This window comes from Schistocerca cancellata, chromosome 10, assembly GCF_023864275.1.
Source record: "Schistocerca cancellata isolate TAMUIC-IGC-003103 chromosome 10, iqSchCanc2.1, whole genome shotgun sequence".
Classification (NCBI taxonomy): Eukaryota; Metazoa; Arthropoda; class Insecta; order Orthoptera; family Acrididae; genus Schistocerca; species Schistocerca cancellata.
The window spans coordinates 162788836-162807681 of record NC_064635.1 but is presented as its reverse complement, the minus strand read 5'-3'; the positions used below and the strand labels follow the sequence as shown (position 1 = coordinate 162807681).

General features: G+C 46.1%; 1 protein-coding gene across 1 annotated transcript in view; it reads left to right on the top strand.

Annotated features, from left to right (window-relative positions):
* The window catches only part of LOC126106860 (DNA topoisomerase 2-like), a 184878-nt gene extending 166605 nt beyond the window's left edge, over window positions 1-18273 (top strand). The window contains exon 25 of the mRNA XM_049913258.1: window positions 17375-18273. Within this exon, the coding sequence (XP_049769215.1) occupies window positions 17375-17499 (125 nt within the window). The 3' untranslated portion in view covers window positions 17500-18273. The remainder of the gene's footprint in view (window positions 1-17374) is intronic.
* Window positions 18274-18846: the final 573 nt, after the last annotated feature.

The window sequence follows — 18846 nt, the reverse complement described above, 5'->3', positions numbered from 1 at the left end:
TTTTATAAGTGGTCTCCTTTACAGGTGAACCACCTCTTCCCAAAATTCTACCCATGAACCGAAGATGACTATCCACCTTTCCCACAACTGCCATACATGCTTGTCCCACTTCATATCGCTCTGCAATGTTACGCCCAAATATTTAATCGACGTGACTGTGTCAAGCGCTACACTACTAATGGAGTATTCAAACATTACGGGATTCTTTTTGCTATTCATCTGCATTAATTTACATTTATCTATATTTAGAGTTAGCTGCCATTCTTTACACCAATCACAAATCCTGTCCAAGTCATCTTGTATCCTCCTACAGTCACTCAACGACGACACCTCCACGTACACCACAGCATCATCAGCAAACAGCCGCAGAATGCTATCCACCCTATCTAAAAGATCATTTATGTAGATAGAAAACAGCAGCAGACCTACCACACTTCCCTGGGGAACTCCAGATGATACCCTCACATCCGATGAACACTCACCATCGAGGACAACATACTGGGTTCTATTACTTAAGAAGTCTTAGAGCCACTCACATGCTTGGGAACAAATCCCATATGCTCGTACCTTAGTTAGAAGTCTGCAGTGGGGCACAGTCAAACGCTTTCTGGAAGTCAAGGAATATGGCATCCGTCTGATAACCCTTCATCCATGGTTCGCAAGTCATCATGTGAAAAAAGGGCGAGTTGCGTTTTGCAGGAGTGATGCTTTCTAAAGCCTTGCTGATGCATGGACAGCAATTTCTCTGTCTCGAGGACATTCATTGGTCTGTAATTTTGAGGATCCGTCCTTCTACCCTTCTTATATCCAGGCGTCACCTGCGCTTTTTTCCAGTCACTCGGGACTTTACGTTGGGCAAGAGATTCGCGATAAATGCAAGCTAAAAAAGGAGCCAATGCAGTAGAGTACTGTCTGTAAAACCGAAATGGAATCACATCATGACCTGGCAATTTATTGATTTTCAGCCCATTCAGCTGCTTCACAACCCCAGGGATGTTTATCACTATGTCCTCCATACGGGAATCTGTAAGAGACTCAAACAGTGGTATGTTTGTACGATCCTCCTGCGTGAAAGATTTCTCAAATGTCAAAATTTCAGGTTTCCTTTTGCTGTCTCCCATTGCCAGGCCAGACTGATCAGTGAGTGACTGGATGGAAGCCTTCGACCCGCTTACCGATTTTATGTAAGACCAGAATTTCCTTGGGTTTTCAGCAAGATCTTCTGTTAAGGTATGACAGTGGTAGTGGTTGAATGCTTCGCATACCGCTCTTTTTACAGCAGCACGAATCTCTACTAACTTTTGCCTGCCCTCATTCTCCCAATCTTTCTTGTAGTGAGAGTGCAACTGCCTTTGCTTCCTGAGCATTCTCCGAATTGTGCTGTTAAACCACGGTGAGTCTTTTCCGTCCGTATCATGACAGATGCTTAGCACACAAAGTTTATCGAGCTGCAAACAGCCGTCTCTTTGAATGGTGAAGGATCCTTGAATGCTGCTTTGTATGACCAACCTTCCCTTCCCTGGCCACACGTGGGAGGAGGGCCAGGCTCGCCGTCTTGGGATGAAACGCTTTCCCCGTTACCTCGTCTGTACTAGGATGGATGGGGACTCGTACACCACCACAAAGCCATTGTTTTTTGTGGAAAATATAGAGGACATGTTTGGTGAAGTGGAGTCTCCTAGTAAGATGCGGCTGGACTCCGTCCTGATGTCTATCACTCCTCACCATTCTCTGAATATGGTCCACCCAGTAATTTTTCATAAGGACCTCAACCTGCAAACTGATGTGGAACTCCGGGCTATTCTGGCGTGGCATTCATTTTGTTCGACGTATGGAGAAGGGTTGCAAAGACAATGGCACCGATACTATCACCTCCATTCTGGCTTTCGAGGGGGATACCCTCCCACAGAAGGTCAAGGTTATGTGCTGCAGGTGTGATGTGAAGCCGTACATCCCTCCACCTATCCAGAGCTTTTGGTGCTTGTCTACCTGCTGTATGGCGGACACTTTGTGTGGTGACTGGCCGCCCGCTCCCTGAGGGAAGCCCCTGTGTTCTGCCACCTGTGTGTCAGTTGTGCTGACCGCCAGTCCCCTCACTCGCCGGATTGCCCTGCTTACAAGAGAGAAAAGAAGATCCCAGAATACAAGTCCCTGTATCACCTGTCTTATGCTGAGGCTCGTCAAAAGTATGACACATTCCATCCAGTGTCACTGTATTCAACTTTTGCCTCTATTACTTCCTTTCCTCAGCCCTGTCCCACTCTCCTCTTCCCCTCACCTGCAGTTCCCATGACCTCCCATCAGGGAGCCGCTCCCCCTCCCCAGCCGAAGAAGTGCCCACTTCTGCAGCATCTGCCAGTGATCGGGCTCCTCCCCGGCATCTCTCAGGCCAAAAGACTCTCACCACCACTCGACCATGAGGCGCACCATCTGTGCAGCTCAAGGTGGACTCTTTCACTTCCAGATCTTTCAGAAGCCTGTACTTCCCTTGTGCCCTGCCCAGGGAGGAGGAGGAGGAGGAGAAGAAGAAGAATAATATAAATCTCATGACAAGGTGCCATATCCCCCCTCACCAACTGATTCTGACATCTTATTTATGGATGTCATCCCATCCTTGTCGGTGACTACTACTGACCAAATGACCTGATGTCCTTCTTGACTTCATGTCCTTCTTGGCTTCATGTCCTCCTTGGCTTCATGTCCTCCTTGGCTTCATGTCCTCCTTGGCTTCATGTCCTCCTTGGCTTCATGTCCTCCTTGGCTTCATGTCCTCCTTGGCTTCATGTCCTCCTTGGCTTCGTGTCCTCCTTGGCTTCGTGTCCTCCTTGGCTTCGTGTCCTCTTTGGCTTCGTGTCCTCCTTGGCTTCGTGTCCTCCTTGGCCTCGTGTCCTCCTTGGCCTCGTGTCCTCCTTGGCCTCGTGTCCTCCTTGGCCTCGTGTCCTCCTTGGCCTCGTGTCCTCCTTGGCCTCGTGTCCTCCTTGGCCTCGTGTCCTCCTTGGCCTCGTGTCCTCCTTGGCCTCGTGTCCTCCTTGGCCTCGTGTCCTCCTTGGCCTCGTGTCCTCCTTGGCCTCGTGTCCTCCTTGGCCTCGTGTCCTCCTTGGCCTCGTGTCCTCCTTGGCCTCGTGTCCTCCTTGGCCTCGTGTCCTCCTTGGCCTCGTGTCCTCCTTGGCCTCGTGTCCTCCTTGGCCTCGTGTCCTCCTTGGCCTCGTGTCCTCCTTGGCCTCGTGTCCTCCTTGGCCTCGTGTCCTCCTTGGCCTCGTGTCCTCCTTGGCCTCGTGTCCTCCTTGGCCTCGTGTCCTCCTTGGCCTCGTGTCCTCCTTGGCCTCGTGTCCTCCTTGGCCTCGTGTCCTCCTTGGCCTCGTGTCCTCCTTGGCCTCGTGTCCTCCTTGGCCTCGTGTCCTCCTTGGCCTCGTGTCCTCCTTGGCCTCGTGTCCTCCTTGGCCTCGTGTCCTCCTTGGCCTCGTGTCCTCCTTGGCCTCGTGTCCTCCTTGGCCTCGTGTCCTCCTTGGCCTCGTGTCCTCCTTGGCCTCGTGTCCTCCTTGGCCTCGTGTCCTCCTTGGCCTCGTGTCCTCCTTGGCCTCGTGTCCTCCTTGGCCTCGTGTCCTCCTTGGCCTCGTGTCCTCCTTGGCCTCGTGTCCTCCTTGGCCTCGTGTCCTCCTTGGCCTCGTGTCCTCCTTGGCCTCGTGTCCTCCTTGGCCTCGTGTCCTCCTTGGCCTCGTGTCCTCCTTGGCCTCGTGTCCTCCTTGGCCTCGTGTCCTCCTTGGCCTCGTGTCCTCCTTGGCCTCGTGTCCTCCTTGGCCTCGTGTCCTCCTTGGCCTCGTGTCCTCCTTGGCCTCGTGTCCTCCTTGGCCTCGTGTCCTCCTTGGCCTCGTGTCCTCCTTGGCCTCGTGTCCTCCTTGGCCTCGTGTCCTCCTTGGCCTCGTGTCCTCCTTGGCCTCGTGTCCTCCTTGGCCTCGTGTCCTCCTTGGCCTCGTGTCCTCCTTGGCCTCGTGTCCTCCTTGGCCTCGTGTCCTCCTTGGCCTCGTGTCCTCCTTGGCCTCGTGTCCTCCTTGGCCTCGTGTCCTCCTTGGCCTCGTGTCCTCCTTGGCCTCGTGTCCTCCTTGGCCTCGTGTCCTCCTTGGCCTCGTGTCCTCCTTGGCCTCGTGTCCTCCTTGGCCTCGTGTCCTCCTTGGCCTCGTGTCCTCCTTGGCCTCGTGTCCTCCTTGGCCTCGTGTCCTCCTTGGACTCGTGTCCTCCTTGGACTCGTGTCCTCCTTGGACTCGTGTCCTCCTTGGACTCGTGTCCTCCTTGGACTCGTGTCCTCCTTGGACTCGTGTCCTCCTTGGACTCGTGTCCTCCTTGGACTCGTGTCCTCCTTGGACTCGCTCCACATGGTCATCAGTGGAATTGCAACGGATACTAATGTCACCTATCGGAAATGCAGTCTTGTCTGCCTGTATTCTGCATTCTCTCGCATCCTTCAAGGATGACAACTCTCCAGCTGATTCGTGGTTATTGGGTGTTCTGTCAGAACCATGCTGGCCCCGGGGTAGCATCTGGTGGGGTCTGCACTTTGGGTTGCCCGGATGTCATTAGTGACTGGATCCCCCTAGATACCAAATTGGAAGGGATAGCAGTTAGAATGCAGACGACTCCAGCAATCGCCATTTGCAATGTCTACCTCCCACCAGGTAGGCCCCTTGCTTGCATTGCACTGTCTACCTTAACCCAACAACTCCCATTCCCATTTAGCCTCCTTCAGGACTTCAAAGCGCACCATCCACTGTGGGGAGTGTCACTTCAACGGGTAGGGGTACCCTAATTGACTAACACATCATGGACCACAATTTTTGTGTCCTGAATGATGGTTTCCATACCAAATTCAGTGCTGCTCATGACACCACCTCTGCTATCGATCTCACGATCTCATCTCCTGCCCTCGTGGCTTTTCTACATTGGTCATCCCACAGTGATCTTTCCGACAGTGACCACTTTCCGGCGATTCTGTTGTTCCCCTGCTGCCACCAGGAAGACAGTCCCCCATGTTGGGCATTCTGCAGGGCCAATTGGCCTTTATATATGTCTGCTGTCCACTTTGACACCTCCGTCTCGAATTCCATTGATGTAGTCATGCAAGGCATGTCTGCCACCATTCTTCATGCTGCTGGCACTACTGTCTCCCTTTCCACAGATCCTACTTGTCGTTGACTGGTACCGTGGTGGACCACGGTTGCAGTCGCTGTCCAGGACCTCTGATGGGCGCTGCAGTGATTTCAGTGACACCCTTCACACACCAACCTCCTCACTTTTAAGTGTCTCTGTGCTAAGACTCATTACCGTATTAAGCAGAGTAAAAAGGAATGCTGGGAGTGCTATGTTTCCTCCCTGGGGACGTATGCCTCATCATTGCAGGTTTAGTCCAGGCTCTGTAGCCTTCTGGGCTGCCAGCAACAGTCAACTGTCCAGGCTCTGAACTACCAAGGTGCTCTATGCACTGATCCATTTATCCTCGCTACACACTTTGCTGCCCCCCCCCCCCCCCCCCCCTCCTTTCCAGAGGTCTTCAACTACATTTGGCTCGCAGATGCTTCTCCTTCACAATGACGACACCCTGTCCTGAAGTCCGGAAAAACCCAACGTCGCTTGACACCCATTGCCCAATTAGCCTGACGAATGTACTTCGTAAACTGCTCAAAAGGATGGTCAACTTCAGATTTTGTCGGTTACTCAAATCTCGGGGCCATTTGTCCCCCGTATCAGTGTGGCTTCCGGGCAGGGTGATCAACTGACCATTCACTCTGATTGGAATAAGCCATCTGACAGGCTTTTACTCCCCGCCAGCACCGCGTGGTCTTCTTTGACCTACATAAGGCATATGACACGGCTTGGTGCCATCACATTTTAGTTACCGTTCACGAATGGGGCTTCTGTGGTGCCCTTCAGATTTCTACCCGTGAGTTTTTATATGACCGGCTCTTCCAGGTTCGAGTTGGCACTTCACTCTGTGTCCCTTGGATTCAGGAGAATGGTATCCCACAGGGTTCTGTGCTAAGTTTCACACTCTTCCTCATTGCCTTCAATGGCCTTGTGGCCTCTGTTGGGCCTCTGGTTACCCCAGCATTGTATGTCGACGATTTTTGCCTCTGGTGGAGCTCCCACTCAGCAGAGTCTGCTGAGTGCTAGCTCCGAGGCGCCATCTGATGGGCCTCTACATGGGCAACAGCCCGTACTTTCCAGTTTTCTCCTTCCAAAACACGGGTTACGCATTTTTGTTGTCAACCAACTGTACACCCCGATCTAGAACCTTATTTATGCAACCAGCTCCTCGGCATGGGGCTCATTTTTGACAACGAGCTGACATGGGTGCCCCACATTCACCACCTAAAGACTACATATAAGCAGAAGCTTAACGCTCTCCGCCTCCTGGCCCACACATCTTGGTGTAGACTGTTCCAGTTTTCTCAGTCTTTTCTGTGCCCTAGTCTTCTCCAGGCTAGATTATGGTAGTCATGTTTATGGCTCATCAGCTCCTTCCGCTTTGAAACTCCTTGACTATGTCCACCATTGTGGGGTGCGTCTGGCTATTGGTGCCTTTTGCGCTAATGCTGTTAATAGGCTCCTCACAGAAGTGGGGATTCCAACTCTACACATCTGACAGAGCCAACTCCTTGTTTCCTATGCAACTGCCATTCACCAATTCTGCGACCATCCTGTGTACCCTGCGTTCTTAGTCAGTGATGTATGTATCCCTCCTAACACCCGCCTGTGGATGGGATTGCTCGTTGGCGTGCATCTCACTCCCCTCTGTCGGGATCTCCATCTCCTTTCACTGGACTGTACCGTGTGTCTTTCCCCCACACCACCCCTTGGATGGTGCCTAGACCACAGATTAGGACTTGTCTATTCCAGGGTCCTAGGGTCTCTGTCGCTCCTGCAGTTTTCCGGCATCTTGTCGGTGGCACCCTGGAACTTTGCAAGGATATCACAATCTTTCACACCGATGGTTCTAAGACTAACGATAAGGTGGATACACTTTCACGTCTCTCACTGGCTTCGAACACAATTTATTGCAGGGGTCATGTAGTGTGTTCACAGCAGAGTTTCTAGCCATTGCACGGGGCCCCCCCTTTTTGTTTCTCAGGCCTTCCTCCACAGTGTTTTAATTTGTTCAGACTCCATGAGTAGCCTGCAGGCTATTGACCGATGCTACTCTTGTCACCATTAGGTCTCTGCTGTCCACGACCTTCTCTCTACTCTCGAGCGTGCCGCCTGTTCGGTCGTCTTTCTCTGGGTCCCAAAGCCTGTAGGCATCCCAAGCAATGAACTGGCTGATCGTTTGGTTAGAGAAGCAGATACTTACCACATTTCCTTTCAAGATTCCAACTGCGGGTATGCAGATCGACATCAAATCTCTCGTTGCCCATAACTGGAAGGCCATCTGGAGCACTACTTCTCATAGTAATAAACTGTGCACAATTAAGGAATCTACTGCAGTTCGGTGCTTTTCCTTCCATTCCTCTCAGGAGTAGTCCACTGTTTTATGCCGTTTACCCATTGGTCATACCCAGCTCACACATTGTTTCCTCCAATGTAATGATCCACCCCCACAATGTGGTTGTAGAGCCAGTTGACGATATCTCACATATTGATGGGAGATCCCCCTTCTTCGGCCCTTTGTGTTAAGTATATTCTTCCCAATTCCCTACATTTTATGTTAGCAGATGAGCCACGGATGGTGAACTTGTCCTAGGTTTCCTCCGTGAAATTGGTGTTTATTTTCAGATACAAGGTTGTCCTTTAGTCATGGAGCAGGGGCGGGTTGGTTGTGATTGGGACTTCTTTTACAGTCTTCTCGGTCTGTGATCCCATGGCCCTGCCTCCCTCCCTTTTTCCCGTTTTTTCGATTTAGTCTCACATTTTATGCCTTTACTGTGTGTTTTACTGTTCATTATTTTATAATTTGAGTCCCCTTCTGGATCCGTCCACTTTTTGCAGATTCTCTTTCTTCTGTCACTCAATTCAGAAGTGTGGGTCTGACGACCTCCCAGTTTTGTCCCCTCTCAATTATATTCCCATAACCCGTCCCAATCAATCATTCTTGCAAGAGAAGTGGGTAATATTTACGTCGCAGCAAGCAAGAGTGAGAGAGGCAAACTATGCCTTCTGAAAAGTGTTTGACATTGTGTTTCATACCACTTGGAACCACTGGACAAATTCAGCCTCTGGATGTTTGCTTTTTCTGTGCCTATAAAATATATTATCGCTCTATCTGCAGCTATGCTTTAAAAGGACAGCCAGTTTCATGATAAGCTCCACAACAGAGTGTTTGTCATTCAGTTGCATGCCGTCACATTCCATCAGTTCTCATTACCCTGTTAAAACGGTTTGATTCTATATGCATTCTTTAATAGTGGATACTTGGCTGAATGTCCTAAACAGTTTATACCTCCCAAGTAATGTTTTTGATCTTGATGGTGTGAACCTTTGTGATCCATGTGGCATGTTATTTTTCATTTGGTGTTCATGGTGCACATTAATGGTTTGTTTTGAATATTTCTCGAATGTCGACAATGTCTATTTTGTGACTTGTTGATACATACATCCCATTGGAGGTCGATCTCTGCACCTTTCGGACACTCATTTTGTCACCCTCCTGATGCACATAGGGAGTCATTAGCAACTAATACTTTTTCTGTCAGAACTGTTAACGGAACACTTTCAAATAAAGATTGAACTTGCAACCTTGCACTCAAGGGGTTCCTTGTTGTGAACACGAGGAATAGCAGGCATTCATTGTGGAAAGACTGTTACAGCTTTTGTGATCTTGTGTCGTCCAGTATCTCCATCACTGTGTACATCTCTCTTTGATCCACCTATTATACTTGTAAAGCATTGTCATAGCAACCTGCCACATGAGAGCCAAACATCAGTTTTTCTGAGAGATCACTCCATTCAGACTCGCGTAGTACCCTGTGACATCTGTCGCTTGCGGTGGTGATTTCTTTCTTAATGCCACTTCAGATATTAAAGAGCAGTTCATCACTGACCATTCTTGCAACACAAGTGTGTGTAATATAGAAACCTCTTCTCCTTAGACTCTCTTTTATTGACTAGGTTGCTAATCTGCTTGCTTTTAATTTCCTGTAAAGAGTAGCGGCATTCCAGGAGTGTTCATTCAAATAATATTGACAGCGCAGATGCTGTTAAATTGATTTGATTTCAACAGGGAAGCTAAAACAGCTAAGGTCTAACCCACCATGCCCGCACCAAAACTAAGTTTATTGTGCGGTATTGCTCCCTGTATACCTAGTAAAGCCAACCAATGCCCTTAAATAGTGCAGGGAGTCCCTCTACCAGTTCTTTGTTAGACACAATTTCTTCAGGTCTAGTTGTACCGAACATTCTGTATCTTTTACTCTCCAATACCATGCATTCGAAAATTAGGTGTGATGCAGTTTCTTCACACTCATCACACATCCTACATTTAGGGTCCTCTTCTGTTATACCCATTGTGTGTAGGTGTTTTTTGAAATTCCCATGGCCGGTCATCAGTCGAGTCATAAGTTTGATCTCTTTCCTGTTCAATCCCAGGATTACAGAGCTTCTTTTAAAACATGGCTTGGGCATCATTACCTTACCATGTTATTGTTTATGAACCTTGGTCCAATATTCTACATGCTGTTTCCTAAGCCAGTTCCGCAGTTCTAATTTGATCATAGCCTTGGTGATAGGACAGGTTCAGGTCCAATAAATGAAGTTGTTGCCCCCCATCCTAGCCAATCTCACAGATCCCTGAGTGGCCAGGGATCCACACTAGGTTTACCCTATTGCTTCCCCCTAGCTCCATCAGAGCCCTGTGGCAGTCTCCAACAATCTTAGAACTTGTTGCATGAGCTGCCAATGAATTCAGGGCTGCCTGGCTGTTTGAATAGATGTAGATACTATGGTCCTTGTAGCACCTACGCATATTCTCCTCCACACATGCCCTGAGTGCAGTAATTTCAGCTTGGAATACAGAGGCCAGATTTCCTAGAGAGGTAATTCTCTCCAGTCTTGGCTGAGCCCTGTAAACCACTGCCCCAACGCCTTGGTCAGTGAACCAAATGATGGCCTCCGATCGGTGTCCATCTGTTTTTTGCCACTGCTCCCTACTTCCAATTATTATTTTTTAAGGCTTGTTGAAGCAGTTGAGAGTTATTATATAGTCGTCACGCATTTCCCCAGCCACTCCTATATTTACCTCACTCAATATACTAGTGTGTCATTCTGGATATCTGAATGAGACCCAGTTCTTGCCAGTTTTAAGTCTGTGCAACCCAGCTGCTGCCTCCATCTTGACCCAAAGGTGTAGTGGAGGTATGTCCAGCATGGCTTCCATTCCAGCGGTTGGTGTGCTGCTAATTGTGCATTTTATGGCTGTTGTTGTTGTTGTTGTTGTTGTTGTTGTTGTTGTTGTGGTCTTCAGTCCTGAGACTGGTTTGATGCAGCTCTCCATGCTACTCTATCCTGTGCAAGCTTCTTCATCTCCCAGTACCTACCGCAACCTACATCCTTCTGAATCTGCTTAGTGTATTCATCTCTTGGTCTCCCTCGGCGATTTTTACCCTCCACGCTGCCCTCCAATACTAAATTGGTGATCCCTTGATGCCTCAGAACATGTCCTACCAACCGATCCCTTCTTTTAGTAAAGTTGTGCCACGAACTTCTCTTCTCCCCAATCCTATTCAATACTTCATCATTAGTTATGTGATCTACCCATCTAATCTTCAGCATTCTTATGTAGCACCACATTTCAAAAGCTTCTTTTTCTTCTTGTCCAAACTATTTATCGTCCATGTTTCACATCCATACATGGCTACACTCCATACAAATACTATCAAAAATGACTTCCTGACACTTAAATCTATACTCGATGTTAACAAATTTCTCTTCTTCAGAAACGCTTTTCTTGCCATTGCCAGTCTACATTTTATATCCTCTCTACTTTGACCATCATCAGTTATTTTGCTCCCCAGATAGCAAAACTCCTTTACTACTTAAAGTGTCTTTCCTAATCTAATTCCCTCAGCATCACCCGACTTAATTTGACTACATTCCATTATCTTCATATTGCTTTTGTTGATGTTCATCTTATATCCTCCTTTCAAGACACTATCCATTCCGTTAAACTGCTCTTCCAAGTCCTTTGCTGTCTCTGACAGAATTACAATGTCATCGGTGAACCTCACAGTTTTTATTTCTTCTCCATGGATTTTAATACCTACTCCGAATTTTTCTTTTGTTTCCTTCACTGCTTGCTCAATATACAGATTGAATAACATCGGGGAGAGGCTACAACCCTGTCCCACTCCCTTCCCAACCGCTGCTTCCCTTTCATGTCCCTCGACTCTTACAACTGCCATCTGCTTTCTGTACAAATTGTAAATAGCCTTTCGCTCCCTGTATTTTACCCCTGCCACCTTCAGAATTTGAAAGAGAGTATTGTAGTCAACATTGTCAAAAGCTTTCTCTAAGTCTACAAATGCTAGAAACGTAGGTTTGCCCTTCCTTAATCTAGCTTCTAAGATAAGTCGTAGGGTCAGTATTGCCTCACGTGTCCCAACATTTCTACGGGATCCAAACTGATCTTCCCCGAGGTTGGCTTCTACTAGTTTTTCCATTCGTTTGTAAAGAATTCGCATTAGTATTTTGCAGCTGTGACTTATCAAACTGATTGTTCGGTAATTTTCACATCTGTCAACACCTGCTTTCTTTGGGATTGGAATTATTATATTCTTCTTGAAGTCTGAGGGTATTTTGCCTGTTTCATACATCTTGCTCACTAGATGGTAGAGTTTTGTCAGGACTGGCTCTCCCGAGGCCGTCAGTAGTTCTGATGGAATGTTGTCTGCTCCCGGGGGCCCTGTTTCGACTCAGGTCTTTCTGTGCTCTGTCAAACTCTTCACGCACTATCATATCTCCCATTTCATCTTCATCTACATCCTCTTCCATTTCCATAATATTGTCGTCAAGTATATCACCCTTGTATAGACCCTCTATATACTCCTTCCACCTTTCTGCTTTCCCTTCTTTGCTTAGAACTGGGTTCCCACCTGAGCTCTTTATGTTCATGCAAGTGGTTCTCTTATCTCCAAAGGTCTCTCTAATTTTTCTCTAGGCAGTATCTATCATAACCCCTAGTGATACTCGCTTCTACATCCTTACATTCGTCCTCTAGCCATCCCTGCTTAGCTATTTTGCACTTCCTGTCGATTTCATTTTTGAGGCGTTTGTATTCCTTTTTGCCTGCTTCATTTACTGCATTTTTGTATTTTCTCCTTTCATCAATTAAATTCAATATATCTTCTGTTACCCAAGGATTTCTACTAGCCCTTGTCTTTTTACCTACTTGATCCTCTGCTGCTTTCACTACTTCATCCCCAGAGCTACCCATTCTTCTTCTACTGTATTTCTTTCCCCCATTCTTGTCAGTTGTTCCCTTATGCTCTCCCTGAAACTCTGTACAACCTCTGGTTTAGTCAGTTTATCCAGGCCCCATCTCCTTAAATTCCCACCTTTTTGCAGTTTCTTCAGTTTTAATCTACAGTTCATAACCAATAGATGTGTGGTCAGAGTCCACATCTGCCCCTGGAAATGTCTTACAATTTAAAACCTGGTTCCTAAATCTCTGTCTTACCATTATATAATCTATCTGATACCTTTTAGTATCTCCAGGATTCATCCATGTATACAACCTTCTTTAATGATTCTTGAAACAAGTGTTAGCTATGATTAAGTTATGCTCTGTGCAAAATTCTACCAGGCAGCTTCCTCTTTCATTTCTTAGCCCCAATCCATATTCCCCTACTACATTTCCTTCTCTCTCTTTTCCTACTACCGAATTCCAGTCGCCCATGACTATTAAATTTTCGTCACCCTTCACTACCTGAATAATTTCTTTTATCTCATCATACATTTCTTCAATTTCTTCGTTATCTGCAGAGCTAGTTGGTATATAAACTTATACTGTAGTAGGCGTGGGCTTCGTGTGTCTCTTTGCCACAATAATGTGTTCACTATGCTGTTTGTAGTAGCTTACCCGCATTCCTATTTTCCTATTCATTATTAAACCTACTCCCGCATTACCCCTATTTGATTTTGTATTTATAACCCTGTATTCACCTGACCAGAAGTCTTGTTCCTCCTGCCACCGAACTTCACTAATTCCCACTATATCTAACTTTAACCTACCCATTTCCCTTTTTAAATTTTCTAACATACCTGCCCGATTAAGGGATCTGACATTCCACGCTCCGATCCATAGAACGCCAGTTTTCTTTCTCCTGATAACGACATGTTATGGCTAAGGAGGCTAATCGCTGCACCTTAGCAATCTCCTTAGCTGCAACCCGCTGTTCTACCTTCTTCCACCACACTACGGACCTGTAGGAAATCCTAGGTCTGACCACTGTGGTGTATATGCAGTGCATACCCCTGGGGCTTAGGTCCCAGTTTTTGCCACAAGCCCTTCTAGTATTCACTACAGTACTTTTTGCCTTGGAGCAGATACTCTTAATGTGAGGGGTCCATGTCAGCTTCTCATCTAAGGTTACCCCCTAGATATTTCACTGTCCCGTTCAGAGTTTTATTGAAGAGGTTTAGATTCCAACTTGAGTGTTGAATATCTCTCTTCGTAAATGGCACCACAACAGTCTTCTTAGGATTAATCCTCAGATCCTGTTTGATGCACCAGTTTTGCACAATGTCCAAACTTCCTTGTGCCATATTTCTAACATTGTCATAGTAATACTCGGCAAATTTACTGACAAGGTCATCTGCGTATCCTTGACAGAAGCATTGTCTGAAATTTAATTCCTCAATGAGTTCATTCACCACTAGATTCCACAATAGAAGGGACAGCCTTTAGTGGTGGTAATTACTATCTTTTCATTCATCATGGTAGCCTCTACTTCCCTTCCACTAAGCATGGCCCTGGTCCAGCTGTATATAGTGGTCCCCAGGTCATGCACCTCTGCTGCCCTTACCATGGAATTGAAGATAGTGTTACTAAAGGCCCCCTCGATATCCAGGAAGATGCAGAGGGCTATTTCATGGAAGTGAAGGGCTTTCTCCACTTTCCCAACAAGTTGGTGGAGAGCTGACTCACATGATTTACCTGGTTGATGTGTGTGTGTTGATGTGTGTGTTGATATGTGTGTTGGTTTGATGAATGTAGAGGGGCCGTACTTAGCTGCCTCTCTCCAGTGTATACATTAACCAATTTTCCAATGTTTTGAGAATGAAAGAGGACAGACTGGTTGGTCTCATATTCGTAGCCTTGGTATGATCAATTCTCCCTGGCTTTGGATTGAAGACAATCTTCACTTCCTTCCAAGCATTGGGAATGATTCATACTGCTAGGCTAACTCTGAATAGCCTGCATAGGGCTCTTATAAACTTTCCTCCTGCCTGTTGCAGGAGAGATGGAAAAATTCCATTTGGACCAGGTGATGTGAACGGTTGGAATGTTCCCACTGCCCACTGGATTTTATTAAAGTTCACACACTCCTTGGCCGATTCTCAGTCCTCTCTTTGAGTGCCTGAGAACCATTTTCTCTCTGGGATCACATTCTGGACTGTGTTGTCCGGCAGAGCATATTGAGGAAAGCGAGTTTTGAGGAGCAGTTCGTGTCTCGTGTGTTGTGTTTTTGTATATTCCCCAGCCTCCTTCCTCAGGCGTACCTCTTGGATTGGTTGGTACTCCAGTGAGAATCTTGTGAAGTCTGGCTTGTGCGGCTGTGCTCTACACTTCCTCACAGAATGCCTTCCAGGATGCCTTCTTTGCTTGTCTGATTGCAAGATTGTAGTTGACAAGGGCCTCACGATATTTAGCCCATTGTCCTTTACGTCTTGCAATATTAAATAAACTCTCTACCTGTTTTCTTTGCATTTCAAAGCTGTTCCACCAAGGCACACTCCTGTTTGTGCACTTCTCGGCGATTGTGCAGTTGTCGTGATATGAGGTCACTATGGCAGAGGTAACAGCCTCTGCTACTTCCTCAAATTATACTGGATTCCGTATCGAGCTTTTAATTTCCGATAAGCCTAAGTCAAGGTCCCTCCTATATTTCTCCCAGTGTGTTTTCCTGGGATTCCTATAGGTCATGGTCTGTCTGGTTCCCATTTCAACCTTGAATTTAATGTACACGTGGTCCGATGAGGATGGCTCCAACAGCACATGCCATTGTTTGACATAGCTGCCCATCATCATGGAACTAAAGGTTATGTCAATTACTTCTTCCCTTCTGCTATTCCTGAATGTAGGTTCATTGCCCCTATTCAGGACCTCTAAGTTGTTAGCTAAAAGGAATTCAAGAAGGTACTCACCTCTACTGTTGGTGTCCTTGCTGCCCCACACTAGGTTGTGGTCATTGGCGTCGCATCCCACCAGCAGTTCGTCACCTTGACGATGGCAAGTCTCTACCAGTCTCCTCACATCCAAGGAAGGAGGAGAGCTGTCTTGGTAAGGAAGATATTCTGAGGCCAAAACAATTTCCTTCATGATATCTTCCTCACATTATTGCATTTTAATGGCCAATAAGTCCCTAGAGCAGAAATCCATCATTGGCATGAAAGAAATTTCATTTCTTACATAGATGCATGTTCTGAAGTTTCTTAGATTTCTAGCATAAATCAGCTTACCTTCAGTGCCACCGATGCCTGATACACCCCCTTTATATAAATAGGGTTCTTGTATGAGGACCACATCCACTTCTTGCCTCCCCAGGCAGCGACTCAGGGCAGTAGATGCCCCTTTACTGTACTGCAGACTAATCTGCAGCACCTCCAGTCTCCGTCTTGCTGCCATCTTTGAGAACCCTGACGGTAACCTGTGAGAACCCTAAAAACAATTTCAGGTCGTGTTCCTGCCCGGGGGACTTCTCTCTGACCTCCACTACCAGGGTTCGTCCTTCGGGTTGATCACTCTCCAATCTTCTGTTGAGACTTTTGGGTTCAGGGCCCTATTTTCCCGAACAGTCTTAGGAGAGACTTCCTTAAGGATCTTAGGTACCCATATTGATATCTTTGCAGTCTTAAGAAGCTCCGCTGCCGTCTTAACCAGCAGCTTTGCATCTTCCCACGGGGATATCGTGGGCACCTAGTCCCTGAGCCATTCTAACGTGGGCACCCCCTCACCGACAAAAATGAGGGACAACCCCCCCCCCCCCCTACTCCCTGCGCCACAGTCTTCTCAAAGAGGGCCATCTGTAATAGTTCCTCCTGCTGCAAGGTGATAGCCACATGTGATGTGGGTAACCTTCCCGGATAACTGCCATCCAAAAAACACTCTGAAGTACTATAGGTCTGTTTCCCTATTTCTTGCCACCATTTTTTCTGGACCTGCTTATCCAGGGAGGAGGGAGTCTATAATTTCTCCTTTATCCACTTGCTACCTGTCTTTGACGTAGTGGGTGTCTACTTATCCCTTCCAACCTGAGAGTTTCCTTCTGTGGTCTTAGGTTCAAATCCCTTTAATTCCCTTCACTTGTCTTTAGGAAGCCGTTCTTTCCTTTCCTTTTTCCTCTGTTCCCTGAGTAGTTTCCTCCTCTAGGCCCCAGACAAGTCTTTGATCTTTATCTGGTCTAGTTTCTCAGTTGCAGTTCCCACTTCTGGCTCAAGTCTAGACCCTGATTCAGTAGTGGGAGTGCCTTCCATCAGTACTGACCTCAATGTTTGGGTATCTGAGGTCTCAGTTTGTTTTTCTATTATGTTTTCTTTAATAGTGTCCATATGGGTCCCACGAGATTTGGGGATCTACATGGTCCACACCACGAATACCCTGCCCGGTGCAAGGCTGCTTATTCAGGGAGGTCGTGCGGTATCCCTGAGGCTCCATTTGCGACACATCTTTCAATGTGCTGCGCACCCCTCGGCACGGATTGCATCACACCTTGGGTTGGGTCAGGGAATTGGGTAGGACTAAAAGTGGATAGGGAAGATGGGAGGTTGTGGGACACACTTTGTCTGATCCATCGGCTGAGGCCACGTGCAAGCCTCTCCACTCGCATGGACAGTGCTTTATCAAGGTGGTGTCCCCTGGAGATGGCAGATGTTACTGTTACAGAATGTCATGGCACTTCCCAGTTTGTCTGCTAGTTACCACAGCAACCAGAAATTTCTTTATCGCTATTGCCAGTCTGCTTCCTTTTTGTATACTTGTGATCTGGTTTCTGTAAAAGTTGTAGGTAATCCTTCGGTTCTGGTATTTTAGCCCCCACTACCTTTTATTTTTCTATATAGGGCAACAAAGAAACTATGGTATGAGATTTTCACTTGTATAGAATGCACAATAAATTTATTTCATTCTGAGGACTGCATAATGTAGCAAGATCATGGCCATACTTCTGTGTTACAGAAATAGAAAAGGCGGCCTCGGACAACGATCTTGAAATGGAAGTGGAAAGAGTAGCTCCAAAGACGAAGCCCAGTCGACCAAGGAAAGCTGCAAACTACATTGTAGATGACGACAGTGACTTCTAATTCCTTGTGTACATTTTTAAGTGCTGTTTTTACCCTCCACTTTGTTCCATTTTGTGTATTTTAAGACAGTCTCCTTCACTCATAAATGTATATGGTTTTCTAATGATAGATTGGTGACTAATATGATTTAGTTTTCAGTGTTCTGGACATTACAGTGTTACAAACTCTGTATTTTAAATTCAGCAAAGCTGTAGACATGTCGGTGCTCAGTGGTTTTTGACTGTGTATTGTGTACAGAACAGGAGCTTCGTTGCTGTGCCTTAGCAGTATGTGCTATGCTTTTATATTTTTATTTTATTACAGAAACTGTGAAAATGAAAAACTGAACTGCTCGGAAACTAATATTTTGCAAGCTTAATAGCATGATTTTAATGAGAAAAGTAGTAGTACCATTGCTACTTGTTTTGCTCTTTATCATGCAACAGTTGTCAGTTAAGCAGAAGGCTTTTTAAAGTGTTATGTCATTTTTATTCAGTGTTATTGTATGTGTTTAATTGGATTGTATTTAAACTGGTTCATAATCAAGAAAACTGGTATTAAATATGCTATTATTTTTTATTCAATGGACAGTTTACAAATTAAACAGTGAATTCAACTTTGTAGACAAACCCAGTGATTGGGTGACAATAGTTTGCACCTTAGAATAATCTGTTACCTTGAGCAAAGTTTTTACTGTAACCCACTTTTAAAGTTTCTGTTTTACCATTATTACTGTATTAGACATATTTAGCATATAAATAGTTTAAAACTGGTTCTTTTTTTTAAAGTTGCAAATGGTTTAATCATTAATTGTACTGTTGAATACTTGAAATGTATGTTTTAGTAAAATACAATAAAAATGTACTGTTCTGTAATACTGATGGTACTGTAGGGAGTATAACTCTGGCTTTGTAATTACATCTCAAATTATGATATACTCCACAGGGATGTAAGTCACAGATACATATAATGCTGCACAATTCACTAACTCAAAATCAGAAGACCTGTATATTCTGATAAACTTAGTTATTAACATTTTGGTGACCAGCCTCGACACAGATTGGGCCACATCACTGTGTTCAAAAGATCGAGCCAGACTGTGGCTCGGGCTGCAGTTTTCTCAAACACAGGTGTACACACTGGTAAGGAATCTGTAGCCTCAGGTACATGATTACAAAGCAGTTGCATTCCTACAGTACTGGTATAAAGCACCTACCCACAGTCGTAAGAGGATGGACTCTTCATAATTCATTGCTTTATAGTATACAGTAAAAGCACTTTGAGACAATCTTCAGTAACAGTTTGGGTAGAGATGAATGAAAGACACACTTTTGGGTTTTCTTAGGACTCCTAATATAAAGTTGTGAT